Here is a 19,457-nt window from a genome sequence, read left to right as displayed (position 1 = left end):
GGCAGTTCAGACTGAAGTCGCATATGAAAAGAGCGGATAGGGATCGGAATTAGGACCACATATCCAAACGGCCTGGGTCGGATTTGAAAAAATCGGATCTGTGTCGTTCATATTGTCAATAAAAGATCGGATACAGGTCACATATGGGCGAAAAGATCGGATTTGAGTCACTTCAGCCTGCAGTGTGAACGTAGCCTATGTTTACCCTTCGCCCAGATGGAATTTGGAACTCCTGCCAATTTGGGGTGCACCTCTGCTGGAGTTATGGCTATGGCCGGGGTCCCTAGGACCCTGGTCATCAGTGGCTAATATTACGCTGTGCTTAACATTCACACACACAGCATGACTTTGTTTGTAGACCCCAAGCTTTTGGTAAAACAACACACTAGGGTCCTCTGTTTGGGTCCATTCATTGCCATTGACTGCGCACTTCTTGACCCATTTCCCCACGTCTTTCCAATGGGCGGCTCGTGGCTTTGCTAATGAGACATGGGGTATGGAATTAACGATGTCGAAGAAATCATGCTGGCAGCAGCTGACCTCAGAGTCCTCTGACATGAGGCTGCGCATAACATGTTTAAGAACACTGCGATGAACATTGATGCAGCTGTTCGGACAACAAGTAAGATGAACCTGCACAGTGCAATAATGTTTAGACCAATATGCAGTTTTGAGGGTCAATCTTTCATGTGCGTGGGGGTTTGCAAACCAAGTCTTTTTAAACTCTACATCTTGCCCTTGGTGAACATGTGCTGTGCATTGCAAATCTTCCTCTTTTCATATAATCTGGGTCAACTGATGAGGTATTCAAGTGTGCGAGCTGTACAAGGTGTTTGGGAGTTTGTGTGAGTTGATCTGAGCAGAGCCGCCCGACATACACGTACAGGGGGCTTGCAAGACCATACTGCACACCACACATTTCACTTACTTCAGTAGTTAGTCCATCTGGAGTTGATGTGAGATTTACTCCTAATTTGCACATTAAATCGCGTGCTAACATGTATGTGAGATGAGGAATGAGTGGGACGTAACTATTCCTCCCTTGCTTGTACACGGGAGGTTGACTGAGAAAGTTTCAGTTACAGGTCGTCCTGAGATGCCCATCGTCTGAATAGAATTTGAGCTGAGTGGTGGGTCTACTGGAAGTGCCCCATGTTGTATGACTGAGTGTCCTGCTCCAGAATCTACTTAAGGAAGTCAACACATGCCCACATACAGTGAGGGGCATACAAGAGAGTTTAGAGAAGGGCGTAGTTGTGTATTTTAACAAACTAAATGCAACTTCAGGTGTACCTATCTGGACTGGTGTATCGGGCGTTTCTGTGTAGTCATGCTGTTGCATGCAGGTGCTGCTACTAATGTGTTTAACGTTATGTGAATGTTCCTGTCTGTGTATGTGTATCATCAGGTGTGTGTGTGTGTGTGTTACCTCCCCTGTTCTCTGTGCGGGGTCCGTTCCCGGAGTCCGCCCGTCAGTCTGCTTTGCTGTACTCCTCACGGGGCCTCTGGCTGCTACTGTGGAGGCAATCTCGAGCAATGTGTCCCTTCTGATTGCAGTTGTAGCAGGTTGCGCCTTTCATCCAGGACGGGTCACCCCAGGTCATCCTGCCTCAGCCCCTACCTCTTCTTCTTTGTCCAGGCTGAGCAGTCTGGAGAAGTGTGTAGGTCTTGGTCTCTTTTTGTTGACTGTCTTCTCTCTTTCTTTCAGCAGCCTTTCTGCGTGCACAGCATACTGCTCAATCTTGGTGAGGCTCAGGAGTGCCCTCCACTGCAGCCAGGGTCACGGGCCTGGTCAGGCCACTGTGTTTCTCGTGTGCTTCTATCAGACAAGCAAGGTTATTTCTATATGCCGGTTTTTCGACATTTTTTTAAAGATATTTTTTGGGCTTTTTTCACCTTTATTGGATAGGACAGTGTAGAGACAGGAAATGAGCAGGAGAGAGACGGGGAGGGATCGGGAAATGACCTCGGGTTGGAATCGAACCCGGGTCCCCGGATTTATGGTGTGGCGCCTTATCCACCTGAGCCACGACGCCCTCAGGTTTTTCGACATTTTTTTTTTTCGGGTTCGTAAATCTAAAATCGAACTTGACATTTACGCATTCCCAGGGCTTTCCACTAAGGCTCATACTAGCCAGCCATGACAAATAAGTAGCCACCTGGGGGGGGAGTAAACACAAACTCCTGTGCCAGGGGCTTCAAAGTTTGGGAGAATAGCAGGGTACAAATAATTTACAGCAGGGTGCAAAATGGTAAAATGTCTGCCAGCGGCAGACATAATGCGCGCAAAGCGTGCAGGGATATATATATATATATATATATATATATATATATATATATATATATATATGGATATAGAGAGAGAGATATGCAAGTACGAATTTTTCATGGTGCGGGATGGTTTGGAACAGGCCATCTAAAATTGGGATAACATTTACCCGGGACGGGTATTTGAGGCGGGTCGTCTAGCTTAAGCTTGATTAGCGTTGTTACGCACGCCAGTGTCTCCCACAGAAATTTTGGAGACTATGGGGGAGGCGCGGGGGTTGTTTAAAATTAAGTGATGTGTTAAATATTAAGTTATTACTGAAAAACTATTGATTAAAAAAACAGACACTGAGAAATGGTCCTATAAACAACTTTACCAATATAAAAGATTACCAGGACTACAAAAATGCAGAAAAATAGGCTTTACTTATCCAAATGCACCTGTTGGTTCAAAAGTTAAAGTGCATAGAACCTCACAGCACAACATGAAGTTACCTTAAAATATAATATAAATGCCTCAGCTTTCATGTAAGAAAAAAAACTATTAATACTAGTACTGTGTGCAGGCAGTGTCTCCTGAAGACTAAATTAAACAATAATTATAAACTAATAAAATAAATGGCTCAGGCTTCATAGAAGGAAAAAAACAATTTGAACAGAATCTCACAGTATGATGCTGAAGCTGCCTAAACAATGGAAAATAAAATACCATTTTGGCAAAAACGTTGGCATCCATTAATTTCTTGTATTAAGTAAAAAAATATGTTGCCAGATACTGCTGACGTTTTACAGCCCAAAATATGTTCAAAACCCGCCAAAATGCACTTAAAACCGCCCAAATTGGGCGGGAAAACGCGCAATCTGGCAACACAGGCGGCAGTAATGGCTGCAGTCGTGTCGAGGATGTAAACACAGTTGACGCGGCAACGGACATACATGACATAATGGATGTAATTTACGTTCACAACTTTTTTTGCTGTCAGAAATATTTAATATTAAATTTTGTGACTCGACTGACAATAGCCGGCTGCATAACAAGCCATAGCCGGCGATTTGCCGCCGGTGACCAGCTACTTTTGAGACCGCTGCTGTGCACGCAGTTCCCAGGATTAAATGTATTTTCCACAGACCATTTATTTATTCACTTTACTCAAATACAAAGTAAAATGGCAGTAAATCTTCTTTCTTTTCTTGCGCATTTCATCATGAGGCGTTCCTGGCTTGTAAATCTCTTATTTTCGGTGCATGACACATTCACGCAGCTGAGCATGCTATGAATTAACAACGACAACGGTCTGCAGTGGTGGCTACACAATTAAACACTCAGCGAACATTTCTCCATTTGTGTATGAAAATGCACTCCAACGACTCAGTTTGGTTTCATTTACAACCAACGGTGTCTTTTGATGCCAGCACGTAATTGAACGAGAGAAGACTGGTTTACCGGAGACAAAATAAGCGTTATCTATGGTTCTGTTCCCTCCTACAGCCCCGACACACTACCATAGCTGCCAACTACTACAAATAAATCGTATTTATTATGATTTGTCGTTATGATTACGAAAATACGAATTTACTACAATAAAATACGATTTTGCCAATTTTCATGGGTCATTTTCAAAGTCTATCACCGGTGGGATTCGTATTTGAACCCGTTGTCTTTCAAACTGTCTCTGTGCGTATAGGCCAATGCTCTGACCAATCAGCGCAACAGTGACTACGTTTACATGCACATCCAAATCGAGCTGCTGTCGGTAATCGAGCTGAAGGTCCAAGCAGGGTGCCAGAGAAATCCAATCCTACATGCACACAATGAAATCGGGCTATTGTGTGAGGTGCATTGTGCACCCGAGCCACAGGTGGCGCAACGCGCCCCATCGTGTTGGTACACTTCCGGTTGTCGTCATGAAGAAGAGCTATTCAAGAGTGTAAACAAAGTTATCAGTTCCGTGTTCTCCATTGCGCGTTTTTCTCCCGTCCATGAATTTTAATATATTCAACTCCTTAAGCTGAATGAGCATGAACTCTGTCTCCTCATTGCTCCAGAAGTGCACGTTTCTGCTTGCCTGTGGCAGTGGGGGCGTGGTCAAGCGCCGGTCTGTGACAGGAGGGCGGAGCCAGGGAAAGTGAGTGGCAGAATCACTTCACCTGACGGTAATTAACCTGTGTTTGTGTGTCTTCCCAGTAATCGCGCCCTATTTAAGGAGGCAGAGGGAGAGCAGAGGGGACAGCTCGTCCCGGGACTAGAACACAGCGCGCGCGTGTGTGTTTTTCTCTCAAGAATAAAAGTAGGCTGTTAAACTGAAAAGTCTGACAATAAAAAGCCTATTAGTACCAGAAGCTTTGTCCTGCCGTCCTCTGTGCTCCACCCACACTACATCGCCATTTTCTCTTCTTTGTTTGTTCCTCCTGACCTCTTCTGCTGCTCGCTACTACTGTTGTCATGCCGACCGAGGCTGTTGTGTTTCCCGCTTGTGGTCTCGTCACTCGTCACTTCCGGAAGTAGCTCGACAACTAGCTCGATAGGTTATACATGCACAAAGTAGCTCGGCAGAAATCGCATAAACTAGGTCGTGTAGCTTGATTCCGAGAAATCAAGTTCGGTTCAATTTCAGCCGAATTAAGGTGTATACATGGCATTTTGAACTTCGATTTCAGTCGAGCAACGGCAGAAATTCGATTCTGTCTATGTGCATGTAAATGTAGTGACTGACTGTGATGTAGTCAGAGCGACAGAAAGCAGTGGGGGAGGGTAAACCATAGACATATAAACATAGACGCCGCATTCTGCGTAGAATCATACGTCATCCTCGCCGCCATATTGGATGTGGCAAAGTAGAGATTCTTCAACCGTCTCTGGTATAGCGTCTAGACAGTAGCCGAGAATAAAGATGCCTCATTCATGTGCTGCGTTTAACTGTACCAACAGGTTTACCGTCCAAATGAGATCACATGGGATTACCTTTCACAGGTGAGACTGGAAAAATACTTTTCAATACTGTTCCTTCAGTTTTCAGTTTCCCAGCTCATCTCCACCGGGCAGGTGTATAGTTATAAGCAGTGAGAATTAGATAATACAGTGCCACACTATGATGAACGTTTTTGAACGTATGATGAATGTTTTTAACCTTTCTGAATGTGAAGGTATCAGTGATGTATTTTGTTTTGGTATGACGTTAGAACCTGGCCGAACTCAGTTTGGCGGTCATTCAGCTCACTTTATTCAACGAGAGTAGGTCTGTGTGGTGACTCAATAAATAAAACAGTACATTTTTATTTTCATTCACTATTTCCAGTTTTTCCACTATTTCCATCATTTATCATATTCAGTCTTGTAGGTTGGTTATTGTGGCCTCAGGTTTTGGTAGCTTGCTACGGTATGCTGGCTGATTAGCTTACCTGAGCTATCTATCGCGTATCTGTCGCTAGTTTGCAGTGTACAGGGTATTTCGCACACTATTTATAACATCACATTAAAAGTTATATGTGTTGTTTTGATGCCTGTTTGTTTCCCAAATATATACATGTGTGTCTTAATGGGTGAATAAAAGGCATCGAGTTAAATATTATTGTAGAAAGGGGCTTTATGAAGTTCAGTCCATTTACTTGCATTGGTTTACGGGGAAGATTTGCCACATCCAATATGGCGGACACTCTGACGTATCCCAGCAACGGGCCACCAGCTCAATGCGATGTCTATGTTTATATGTCTATGGGGTAAACAAACAGCATGTGGAGAGGGACACCATTGGAGCGTCGAGTGTTTTGGTGAAGATTCAGCGATCATGGAATGAGCAGAGAGCCTCTTCCTGCTCATGTTTCAACGAAAACTCCTAATTCTTCTAAAACTGATTCCAAAGCGGAGTCAAACAAGCGCTGTTCAATAGCGCTTTCTCCAGGGTCACGCAGCCTTGTCGTCACTCCTGCAAAAGCCCGCCCAAAGAATCCAAACAAAAACCTTGCGTTGTGATTGGCGGGCACGATTTGATGCCCGGGGTGTGTTGTTGATTCTGTTCTGTTTGATCTGTAGTCATGTGAAGAAACAAGTTGAAATTGACACTTTTTTGAGCTGTTTCACTTTGTGCCAAGCATGTTTTGAGACATTTTTATGTTTGGTGTTGATTACAAGAGGTTCCTTTTATGTTTGATCTGTGCCAAATTGCTTTGATGATATATGTATTCTAGTTCCAGGTAAATTTGTTTCCATTGTTGAAAAGAACTTTGCAAATTAATGTAAGATGATAGTTTAGTTTGTAGAATAAATTTTCTCAAACTATTTTGTTTTGGTGTGATTTTTCAGGATAGTTTTGCTAGAAAGCTTTGGTGGCGGGGGGGGCTTTGCCCCCCCCCGACCCCCCACCAAGACTCAGTACCCAACCTTGTATTACTATTTACAATTTCGGAATGTTGGTAGCTATGCACTACTGCCTCCGCTGAGTGTGTGCGCACTCTGAACTGAATCAGCTCTGCGCATGCGCCGTACGGCACAAAAAAATGGCAGCCACCATGAAGGAGATCCGGAGTTTTCAAACATTTGCTTAAGTGTGAAATCGCAAAATAGTATTCTAGCGAACAACAAAATAGTAAAGATTCAGAAAAACAAATCATTCAGTGATCATTTTAATAGTGTAATTTAATCCGAACTAGGCCTAACGGTCGATTTAGAACTACAAAAAGTCCGTGTGTCGGACATTTTAAGTACCTTTGTAAAAGTTTTGCAAATGTTGCAGTCAGCATTTAAAATGCTAACTTAAAGTTTTTGTACAAGTTTCAGTTGATTAAACTGTCATATTTTATTAAATGTGTTTGCTTTTGTAATAAAAAAGTACTGAAAGAAAAAGCAAACACAGCATTGCGATTTCTTATCCATCCATATAAAAAAAAAAAAATCCCTCCCTCCCGACTGAAAATTTTTTTGCTCACCCGGTGGACAGGAAACGGGTTTTTTTTTTAAGGATGGCCTAATTACATGCACTGACTGTTGCCACTTCTGGCAGGTGCAACAATGCACCAACAAGGACCTAAAAGGACAATATTCTCACACTTGCCTGATACAGTGCAATATACTTATTACAGTGCAACCTCACAGAGCAACTTTTTAGTTTTTATAGCTTTTGTATATTTTATATTTATATTCCTACACTTTTACATCCATACCCAATACAATGCAATACCAAATACAGTGCAATATCCTGAGTTTTGTAGCTGAACTGAGTTTCTATAACTAATGTGCAATTAACATCTGCAACTCAACACGCCCAGTTGTGTATATATATTCTTTGTTTTTCTGCTGTGTTGTGACATGCACCATTTGTATATACTGTATATTATTTGTTTTTCTGCTGTGTTGTATGTTCCCATCTAAATGTTTGCACTGGGGTGTGTGCTTTCCATCTCATTATATAATGATTTTCCCACACCTTCTCCCGTCGTTCTAGCTTTCTTCACTACACTTTCTTCCTCGTCCGTTATTTTATTCTTGTTTCCACCATCATTGCTTTTAAAAAACGCCGTTATTCTCTGTATAGCGAATATATTTCTCAGCTCGGTCCGAACCAGCTCTCAGTTCTCTCTCAGTTGAATGATCTGATGAATCCCTAAAAAGCACTTTTCCCACCTAATGCCACACCCACAACATACAACCGTGGGAAAGAGGGGCAATCACAGAAAGATGAGTAGAAAACGGGAAATGTTACGAGGGATATTTATTGTGATGATAGGCTATTGTAGCGTCAGCACAAAAGCACCAGACTCAACTTTAACTGAAAGTGTTATTCAGTAGCCTAAACTTATTCAGGCTACAGACCGAGAAGAATAAAAATGCTGAAATCTCATGTCCCGATAAAACGCACTAGCATGGCAGAACGGCAAAAAAATGTAACTTTTTCACTCCCCCTGGCTACCGTGGGAACCACCGCAGTGCAAGACAGAGGTAATGCACGCAACAGACAGGGAGCAAGGCGCAGGCAGAACACACACACACACGTAACAACACTGAACACACACACTCACAACAATACAGGCTGTTACTCGTTACACTATATTAGGTAGGCTATCCAGCGCTGGATTTACATACTTTGCAGTTTAACGTTTGATACATTTTAGAATGTTAAACTCGTTACGTCTGTGCTCAGTGCTTTCCTAAATTGTCGGCCGCAAGAAGCCCTCACACGAATGCACGTGGTTTTTTTTTCGTCGTTCGCATGCCGAAAAATTCGCTCGCAAATGCGAGTGAAATGTGCGCACTGTAGAGCCCTGTGCACACACATTGATTACCACTCCTTGAATCTCCAACTTCATGCCTATCACTCTGATACCCTCTTCACATCAATCACACTGTTGACCAACTCCCCTCAAAACAATACCAACACCATTTCTCTTTCCATCAACTCCATAATAAAACAACTTGCATCCTTTCCTTGCTTCCTTTCCACCTCGTCTCCTGCACACACAAAATGTCCAACTTCCTTCTTTCCATCATACCCGCTAACTCTCTTGCTCTGCCAGTCAATGTTCCCACATTCAGTGTTCCTACCCTCAATTCTAAGCTCCTTCCCTTCTATCTTTCATGCTTTCTCCTAACACGCCTCCCCCTCTCTTTCTCCTTCTCCATTTTGGTGCAACAGTAGCACACTGGTTTTGGTGCAACTGGCACCCTGTTGACCAACAGTACTGGAGGCGGTCGTTGTTAACCTGGGCCTCGACCGATCCGGTATGGTATTTCTCTTTTCATTCCGCATGTTAGATTTGGCACAGTTTTACGCCAGATGCCCTTCCTGACGCAACCCTCTCCAATTTATCCGGGCTTGGGACCGGCACCAAGAGTACGCTTATGCACCCCCAGTGACAGACATACAATGACCACAAAATATATTTGTTTTTTATTTCTATTCATTCTCACATATGCTACACTAGTGTTTCCCAACCACTGTGCCGCGGCACATTAGTGTGCCGTGGGACATTATCCAATTTCACTTAATTGTTCCAAAAATTATTTATTTACTGCAAATAATTTGTCTTTGTATATACATATAGTGACCGTCAGAACAATTAAATACTCTTCCAATAGATGGCAGCAGGTAGCTAATTAACCTGTGTATCTACCTGTTGCCATTCAAACAATAGAATTAGTAATGCTTCGGGTGTGATAGCGGTGATGGCGATAGCAGGGATGAGAGTTTCCCACTTTTTGGCGGATTTCCGCTTTTTCTGAGTAAAAATCGACCTTTTTATATTATGCCAAATCCGTTGTGATTTTTTTTTTCATTTATTGAGGGGGGTTGGGGTATGTTCCTTCGTGATACTCGAGCGTAATTCATTCCTACGATGATGTTACATGTTCACATTTTCGCCATCTTTAGTCTCACTAAGTCTCGTGGTAGAATACGTGTTATCTACAATGTGATTGGCCGAAACATCGATGGCGAGAGCATGATAGCCAATCATAACAGTTCTTACAAAAGAGAGGACTGACGAGCTTTTGTCTTTGGCCAAAAAGCTGAAGAAGTCGAAATGATCAAATGAGAAGTGACTGTGAACTATAAATAATTGTATAAAGTGTACATAGACATTATCCCATAAACTTAGCATTCATTTGATTTAATACATTGAACATGTATATGATAGTCAGTAAATCTGAATTAATGCTGACAGTTTTGAAAACTTAAATATTTCAAAAGACTTCTTGAAGAAATCATATGCAACTAATGAGGACATAGGGAGAAAAGGTCAGTCACCCTAAGAAATTTTATTTAATATATGAACATTTTTGATAATTAAGAGAACTTAAGTTTAATGTGAATTTAGTTTGTCATTTTTGTTGATCATGAATTATAACCATACCCTTGAATGTAGAATGTGATTTTATTTTGAATTCAAACAATACTCCTATTGATTTGAAACATATTTTCATGTAAATATATAAAAAAGACAACAGTTTTTTTTAATCTACTACAGCTCAGATTGCAGGAAAAGTGGCTTGTAAGGCCTTATTTTTCAAAATTTTCCTGGGGGGGGAATCCCTCAGACCCCCCCGGCTTTGGCTATCTATATGTATATATAAAATATACATTTTTGTGATATTTTTGTTTGATGGTGTGCCGTGGGATTTTTCAAATGTAAAATATGTGCCGTGGCTCAAGAAAGGTTGGGAAACACTGTGCTACACAACCACAAACCTGGCATATGGCATTTGTAACCCCTCATCATAGAAAGAGACTCAGAGCATTGTATATCCTGAATGTTTACACCATCAATTATAAGATTTGATATAAAATCAAAATTGTGAGAGAGGAACAAAGCCTGAAAAGATCTGGCAGTGTATAACCTTAGCTACAGTTGCTATTTCTTTTTCAGGTATATTTCTATACTGTTCTAAATTTTCTATAATTCTCAATATGAGTATGTAAGAACCCCCTTAACAACAGCTGAGTCATATTAAAATACTCATACTCCACATATCTGTTAAGATATACACTTTGTGTTTTATATTTATTATCTTTGTTGTTCCAAATTAAGCATTAGTGTCTGTGTAATCTAATTTGCAGTAATCCTGTTGACAACATGGGAATTCACGGCCTTGCTAAGTTAATAGCTGATCAGGTGCCAGCAGCCATCAAGGAGCAGGATATTAAAAATTACTTTGGTAAGTTTGTATACTATCATATTCTGATTTTCACAGTATAGTGAGTGGTTGTGTGCAATAATCATCATGGGTTCTCTTCTTCATGTAGACAGTTTTGTTTCTGTATTTAAAATAACTTGGGTTGTTATTATCATTATTATTAATCATAATAATATGGACTATATATTACTGTTTTATTAACAACAAAGAATACAATAATTGGCGGCACGGTGGTGTAGTGGTTAGCGCTGTCACCTCACAGCAAGAAGGTCCTGGGTTCGAGCCCCGGGGCCAGCGAGGGCCTTTCTGTGTGGAGTTGCATGTTCTCCCTGTGTCTGCGTGGGTTTCCTCCGGGTGCTCCGGTTTCCCCCACAGTCCAAAGACATGCAGGTTAGGTTAACTGGTGACTCTAAATTGACCGTAGGTGTGAATGTGAGTGTGAATGGTTGTCTGTGTCTATGTGTCAGCCCTGTGATGACCTGGCGACTTGTCCAGGGTGTACCCCGCCTTTCGCCCGTAGTCAGCTGGGACAGGCTCCAGCTTGCCTGCGACCCTGTAGAAGGATAAAGCAGCTTGAGATAATGAGATGAGATGAAATGAATACAATAATTTTATTTTCCCTGAGGGAACCCGCCCAAAGGGATCAATAAAATTCTATCTAATCTAATAAACAGGAATATATAAAACAACTGAGAACAAGTGCATCATCGGGCTACATATTGCAAAACCAAGCTAAAGGACCACACACGTTTTGAAATAGTCTGTTGTCCATTTTTCAGTGTTCAAACAAAAAATTCTTCCCAGACCATAAAACAAATCCCTACAAAAATGTTTGTGTTGCTTCATATAAGGCAGAATGTAACATAGCACTTATTTCTTCAAAGAAAATATTGATATTAGTACTTGCAAATTTTCCATGGTATATTACTAAAATACAACCCCAAATTCAGAAAAAGTTGGGACAGTATGGAAAATGCAGATGATAAAGAAAGCAGTGATTTTTCTAAATTTACTTTGACTTGTACAGTTGTGGTCAGAAGTTTACATACAGTGACATGAATATCATCTTGGATATGATTGTCATGGCATTATTTGGGCTTTCAGTAATTTCTTTGAACTGTTCTTTTTCTGTGGCAGAATGATTGTACAGCATACATCTTTAGTTAAAAAAACACTAGAATTTGGTGCACAAGTTTTAATTTTCTTTGGGTTTTCTGAAATCAACACAGGGTTAAAATTATACATACTGGGTCAAAAATTTACATACACTCACTTAGATTATTAATTCAGTGGTGCTGAAACTTCCAAAATGTTTATCTTGCCAAGGCCGAGGTCTCTTAATTTTGTTAGTGATCATGATTAACTACAGCTAGTAGCTTCTCTGTGCCTTCATAAAAAGGGTTTGTTTACAGCAGTCATTGGATTGACCAACACACAGTAAAACAGGAAAGTCCAAAGAGCTCAGTGCAGATCTGAGAAAGAGGAACATCTCTTAGAGCCATTTCTAAACAAGTGCAAATTCCAAGATCAGTTCAAACAATTGTTTCCAAGTTATTATGAGGTGTAGTCACTTTGCCAAGCCACTTTGCTTCAAGAAAACCCAGCTAAAAGGAAATTGGTTTGGATGGTCAGGAACAACCCAGGAACCACCATGGCACAGCCCTGCCATGAGCTGTCTACGGTTCAGATCGTCATGGACTAAGAAGCTGTTATCCAAGAAATAACCCCCTGCTCCAAAATTGACACCTTCAAGCTTAACTAAAGTTTGAAGCTGACCACACAGATAAAGAAAAAGCCTTCTGAAGGATAGCTGTATGGTCAGATGAGACAAAAATTAAGTTGTTCGGCCATAATGACCACCATGTACAGAGGGACGCTGTACCTGGTGGTGGTGCTAGGATCATCATGCTCTGGGGCTGTTTTGCTGCCAGTGGAACTGGTTCATTGCACAAAATGGATAGAATAATGAAGAAGGAGGACTACTTCAGAGTTCTTCAGCATAAACTGTCAGAAACTTAAACATGACTTGGGAGTTACAACAGGACAGTGAACCCAAACACACATCAGAGCTAGTTGTTAAGGATAAAGCAGGCTCACATTAAGCTTAAAACAAGTCCTGACTTAAACCCTATTGAAAATATATGGACCATGCTTATCAGTTGAGTCCATGCCAAGGGGGGAAAAAAAGCAAATTTAATTGAACTCCATCAATTCTACCATGAGGAGTCGTGAAATATCCAACCAGGTTTCTGCCAGAAGGTTGTTCATAGTAACCAAAAATGTTTGGTCAAGGTGAATCTTGCGAAGAGACATTTTAGCCAAATATTAAGTGTGCTGTATGTATATTTTTGACCCTGTATGTATAATTTTGACCCTGTGTTGATTTCAGAAAACCCAAAGAAAATTAAAACTTGTGCACCAAATTCTAGTTTTTTTTGTTTGTTTGTTTGTTTGGTTTTTTTAATTAAAGATGTATGCTGTACATTCTGCCACAGAAAAAGAACAGTTCAAAGAAATTACTGAAAGCCCAAATGTTGCCATGACATTCATATCCAAGATGACGTTCATGCCAGAAGTATGTAAACTTCTGACCACAACTGTACTTCAATGCAGACAGAATGAACCCAAGATATTTCAAGTTTTCTCTGGTCACCTTTATTTCATTTGTTAATATACATCTATTCCTGTGTAGGCTTGCAATATGTTCTAGAAAAAGTTGGGACAGGGCAATTTAGGGCTAGTAACAAGGTAAAACAATTAAATAACGATGTGAGTTGAAACATGTGATGTCAGCAGGTGACTGTAATCATGATTTGGTACAAAATCAGTATCCAGGAAAGGCCTATGTCTTTGAGGGGCATAGATGGGCCAAGGATCTCCAGTTTGTCAACAAATGTGTGAGAAAATTATTGAAATGTTTAAAACCAATGTTCCTCAAAGGAAGATACAAAGAGATTTGGATATTATGATAGTGCATAATATCATTAAATGATTTGAGGAACTCAGAGTATCACTCCCCTCCAGGAAACACACAAAGCCAAAGTTCTTCCATTCCTGATGGATTTATTTTCCTTCTTTAATTCATTTTTAATCCACCATCGAACTGTTTAAAAGCAATAAGGTAACACAATAACTAGACAATCCAATCACACAATCAAAGCAATAAATCAAAGAAATAAAATATTATAAATGCACACACATACATACCTTGCTGGCTGCATACCAACTGAGAGGGAAATGAGTCCAAAATAAATAAGGATCACACAATAAAACTTCAAACTCAGCGGTGTACTGGCATAGCCGCGAGTCAGCTTCTCAAGCTCTCTCACTCAAGTGAAGTGTGCAACATTAAAAGCATCCGTGTGAAACCTGACCCACATGACATCACTTCCAATTAACTCATCAGCACGTAATGAGACGAAAACCCCCCACAAAAAAAAACCCATGGAATTTAAACAACAGCTAAACTCCCACCAAATCATACAATGATTTAATTCAATAATACATTAATACTTCTGGCCATATTATGATCTTAAATTCTGTATGTGCAAATAGAGCATTATTGAGCCTCAAGCAGCAAAACAATCTTTTGAACATGTTTGTCAAGATACACAGGCTTGGAAGTATGTTTCCCTAAATGGTCCAAGGTTGAATCACTCATCAATAACTTAACCTTTCGAACCCTTCCATCAGAGCTAGAATAAACTTCAGCCACCCTTGCCAATCTCCATTGATTTTGAGGTGAATCATCTTCTTGGAGAATGACTGTCATTGACTCTTGTATTCCGCTTATCCTTTTGCCACCTTTGTCTTTGTTGAAGATTGAGAAGATATTCCTTTTTCCATCTAGCCCAAAATTTGCCAAAAATTGTACCTGTCGCCATCTCTTGCGCAGGTACAGAACCTGACTCTCAAACTGGCCAGGGGGAGGCGACGCAATGGTAGATTTCATCATCAAGATATGATTTGGCTTGAGTGGTTCAAAACTTGTTCGATCGTTTATGTGCTCAGTTGTCAATGGTCTGCTATTTATAATAGCCATCACTTCATACAGAAGAGTTCTCAATGAAGCACTATCAAGTCTCTTGCCAGATTCATCAAGAATTGCAGTTAAAACACTTCGAATTCCATGTCCCAACAGCCAGCCGCTGTGTCCGGGGATCAGGTCGTCGAGGCCCCTGCCTTCGACTGCCACCCAATCCACATTGCACCAAACCCCTACTGCTACCTCTGTGGGTGGTGAACCCACAGGAGGTCGGGCCCACGTCACCTCTTCGGGCTGAGCCCGGCCGGGCCCCATGGGCAAAGGCCCGGCCACCAAGCGCTCGCATATGAGCCCCAACCCCGGGCCTGGCTCCAGGGTGGGGCCCCGGCTGCGTCCTACCGGGCGACGTCACGGTCCTGGATTTTTTCTCCATAGGGGGTTTTTGGTGAACCTCCAACCAATAGTCGAACCTCGGATCCAGGAGGAACAATGCGGTTTTCGTCCTGGTCGCGGAACACTGGACCAGCTCTATACCCTTCATAGGGTGCTCGAGGGTTCATGGGAGTTTGCCCAACCAGTCCACATGTGCTTTGTGGATCTGGAGAAGGCATTCGACCGTGTCCCCCGTGGTATTCTGTGGGGGGTGCTTCGGGAGTATGGGGTTCGGGGCTCTTTGCTAAGGGCTGTCCGGTCCCTGTACGAACGGAGCAGAAGTCTGGTTCGCATTGCCGGCAGTAAGTCAGACCTGTTCCCAGTGCATGTTGGACTCCGTCAGGGCTGCCCTTTGTCACCGGTTCTGTTCATAATTTTTATGGACAGAATTTCTAGGCGCAGCCAGGGGCCGGAAGGAATCCTGTTTGGGAACCACAGGATTTCATCTCTGCTTTTTGCGGATGATGTTGTCCTGTTGGCTTCTTCAAACCAGGACCTTCAGCATGCACTGGGGCGGTTTGCAGTCGAGTGTGAAGCGGCTGGGATGAGAATCAGCACCTCCAAGTCCGAGGCCATGGTTCTCGACCGGAAAAGGGTGGCTTGCCCTCTCCAGGTTGGTGGAGAAGTCCTGCCTCAAGTGGAGGAGTTTAAGTATCTCGGGATCTTGTTCACGAGTGAGGGAAGGATGGAGCGTGAGATCGACAGGCGGATCGGTGCAGCCTCCGCAGTGATGCGGTCGCTTTACCGGTCCGTCGTGGTGAAGAAGGAGCTGAGCCAAAAGGCGAAGCTCTCAATTTACCGGTCGATCTACGTTCCGACTCTCACCTATGGTCATGAGCTTTGGGTAATGACAGAAAGAACAAGATCGCGGATACAAGCGGCTGAAATGAGTTTCCTTCGCAGGGTGGCTGGGCGCTCCCTTAGAGATAGGGTGAGAAGCACAGTCACTCGGGAGGAGCTCGGAGTAGAGCCGCTGCTCCTCCACATCGAGAGGAACCAGCTGAGGTGGCTCGGGCATCTTTTTCGGATGCCTCCTGGACGCCTCCCTGGGGAGGTGTTCCAGGCATGTCCCCCCGGGAGGAGGCCCCGGGGAAGACCCAGGACACGCTGGAGGGACTATGTCTCTCGGCTGGCCTGGGAACGCCTCGGTGTTCTTCCCGAGGAGCTGGCCGAGGTGTCTGGGGAAAGGGAAGTTTGGGCTTCCATGCTTAGACTGCTGCCTCCGCGACCCGGTCCCGGATAAGCGGAAGAAGACGAGACGAGACACTTCGAATTGTCCTTATCTGTCTCTCCCATATGACTAGATGATGGAATGTTCATGACAAATTCACATCCATAATCCTTCAACTGCTCATGATTTTGAAACTCCTTCAGTGCATTGGTGAATTCCTTTCTGGCCCCCACAAAATTGGTCCCCTGATCATATCTCGGTTGTCGCACATTCCCACGTATTGCAATAAATGTACGGAGAGCATTAATAAAAGCATCTGAAGTAAGGTCATCCAACATTTCAATATGTACAGCCCTGGAACACATACACGTAAAGAGAAGGCCATACTTCTTCAACTCCTTTCTTGCATCCTTCACATAAAAAGGACCAAAACAATCTAGGCCAGAATAAGTAAATGGAGCTGTTGTTTCTATTCTTTCAATTGGCAAATCTGCCATTTTTGGGTTCTGTGTACGTCTTCTATACTTCCTGCAGGTTGTACACTTGAAAATATATGATGCAACTGCACTGCTACATCCTATGACCCAAATTCCATTGGCACGCAATTCAGTTAATACAGTTATTCCCCTCCCTTGATGTACCTTTTCATGGTAATACTTAATGAGCAAAGAGGACACGTGACTGCTTTTTGGGATGATGGCAGGGTGCTTAATATGAGGGTGGAGAGCAGATCTTGCCAACCGTCCCCCAACTCTAAGAACACCGTGTTAGTCTATAAATGCACTTAATTGGTGCAGCTTATTGGCTCTGTCTTTGGTTTTAACTTCACTGTTCTTTTTTTATACTTTTCCATTTCAATACTGAATGCTTCCGTTTGAACCAATTTAATGATAAACACCTCTGCTTCTTGTCTTTCTTCAATGCTTGTGGCATGGCTTGGGTTGGACTTACAGCCACTGAAACATTTAACATAACGCTTAAGACATGCGACAGCCTTGATGGCTCTTTTCCAATCCGAGAACTTTGTCAGGCGATCTAACAATGTCCTTTCTTCCCTTGCCTAGGTGCTAAACACCTGGACAGCTTTAAGTTCTAGATCCCCCCCCCCCCCCCCCCCAATGACTTCTCCCACCTTATCATCTCCTACGGGTAGCTGGCTCTTCCATAAGAAGTCTGGACCGGTGAACCAATTGGAGGAAATGAGTTGATCTGCCATTAGGCCTCTTGATGCATGGGCCGCAGGATTATCCTCTGAATGCACAAAACGCCATTGCTCTGGATCAGTGAGGGACTTTATTCTTTGAATTTGATTTGCCACAAACACATGAAAACGTCTAGCATCATTATTTATATATCCAAGGACTGTTCTTGAGTCCGTCCAGAAATATTCTTGCAGGCCATCCAGTTGAAGTTCATTCCTGAGCATAACACTCGTTCTAGCTGCCACTACAGCTGTCGATAGCTCAAGACGGGGTATTGTTGTGACCTTGGTAGGGGCGACACGTGCCTTCCCCATAACAAATTAGCAATGGACATCTCCACTGGTGTTGATGGCTCAACACTGCAAAAAATTATATCTTAGCAAGTGAAAATATCTTGAAAATAGCTGAAATGATCTAGCATTTCCTATTAGAAGAATACTATAGAATAGAATGCCTTTATTGTCACTATACACATGTACAATGAGATTAAAGCATCTCCAATAACAGTGCAAACAGCGTGTAGAGAGAGAGAGAGGAAGGGGGGAGGAAAAAAGGGGGGGGAGTGTGTAAGGGGGGGTAGGGTGCACAGTCCTGAGGTGTATGTGTTGTGTTACACATTATGGAGTGAGGTATTGCTCATTGCACATATAAATTATTGCACAGAGAGAGTCACATTATAAATTATTGCACGAGAGAGTCACACTATAAAATAAAATATTACACATTTATGAAGTATTGCAAGGTAAGGTAGGTGCACAGACTTGAGGTGTATGTGCTGTGTGTAAGGTGCACAGTCCTGAGGTGTATGTGCTGTGTGTAAGGTGCACAGTCCTGAGGTGCATGTGCTGTATGTAAGGTGTACAGTCCTGAGGTGAGGTGAATGTGTTGTGTTTCACATTATGGAGTGAGGTATTGCACATTTATAAAAGTATTGCACAGAGAGAGTCCCTTATAAAGTACTGCACATTATAAATTATTGCACGAGGAGAGTCACATAGTAAAATAAATAGACTATAAAGTCAGAGCATATCCAAGTTCAGGGCAGTTATGGCTTTTGGAAAGAAGCTGTTTTTGAATCGGTTTGTCTTTGTCCTGATGCATCTGTAGTGCCTCCCTGAGGGCAACAGGTTGAACAGATCAAAGCCAGGGTGGGAACTGTCCTTGATAATGTTCTTAGCTCTGCTAAGGCAGCGGGTGTTCAGCAGAGAGAGAGAGTTTACACTGGCGTCAGGTGGAATATACACAGCTGTGACAATCACCACAGTTAGTTCTCTCAGTAGAAAAAAAGACCAGCATCTTACAGACATGTACTCGAGGTCTGGGGAACAGTGTTTATCTATAATTGTTCCGTTGTTGCATCAATTATCATGCATGTAAATACAGAGCCCCCCTCCTCTACTCTTACCGGAGTCCTCATTCCTATCCCAGCGGAGCAGAGTGCGGCCTGCTAGCTGCAAGCTAGCATCGGGTATTTCCGGATGAAGCCAGGTTTCTGTGATAATTAAAACACAGCAGTCCCGAACATGGCGATTTCCAGCGAGTTGTAATTCCAGATCATCCATTTTATGCACCAGGGATCTGGCATTGGAGTGATACAGGCTCGGTAGAGGTGGCTTGTGTGGTTGTTTTCTTAGCCTTAGCATAGCACCGGACCTGCGGCCCTGCTTCTGCTTCCTCTCCCTCCTCCGTCTGCGCCGCCTCCTAGACCCAACAACAATCCACAGAGAGCCCGGAGGTCTCGCTATGTCATCTGGGATGTTATGCGTGAAGAGAGAG

At 42.7% G+C, this 19,457-nt stretch overlaps 1 protein-coding gene across 5 annotated transcripts in view; it reads left to right on the top strand.

Annotated features, from left to right (window-relative positions):
- Positions 1 to 19,457, top strand: part of fen1 (flap structure-specific endonuclease 1) — a 113,571-nt gene that overhangs the window by 39,790 nt on the left and 54,324 nt on the right. For 2 of the 5 annotated variants that reach the window (XM_060921425.1, XM_060921423.1), the window contains exon 2: positions 10,815 to 10,912. The exons of 1 other annotated variant lie outside the window; for it this stretch is intronic. In XM_060921425.1, coding sequence (XP_060777408.1) covers positions 10,831 to 10,912 — 82 coding nt within the window. In that variant the 5' untranslated portion in view covers positions 10,815 to 10,830. Of the gene's footprint in view, positions 1 to 1,408; positions 1,662 to 9,019; positions 9,093 to 10,814; positions 10,913 to 19,457 lie in introns of those variants that run through there. 2 more of the 5 variants (XM_060921424.1, XM_060921426.1) reach the window with 2 other exon arrangements.

This window comes from Neoarius graeffei, chromosome 5 (assembly GCF_027579695.1).
Source record: "Neoarius graeffei isolate fNeoGra1 chromosome 5, fNeoGra1.pri, whole genome shotgun sequence".
Taxonomy (NCBI): domain Eukaryota; kingdom Metazoa; phylum Chordata; class Actinopteri; order Siluriformes; family Ariidae; genus Neoarius; species Neoarius graeffei.
Note: the sequence above shows the minus strand (reverse complement) of the source record. Positions and strands in the feature narration are given on the sequence as shown.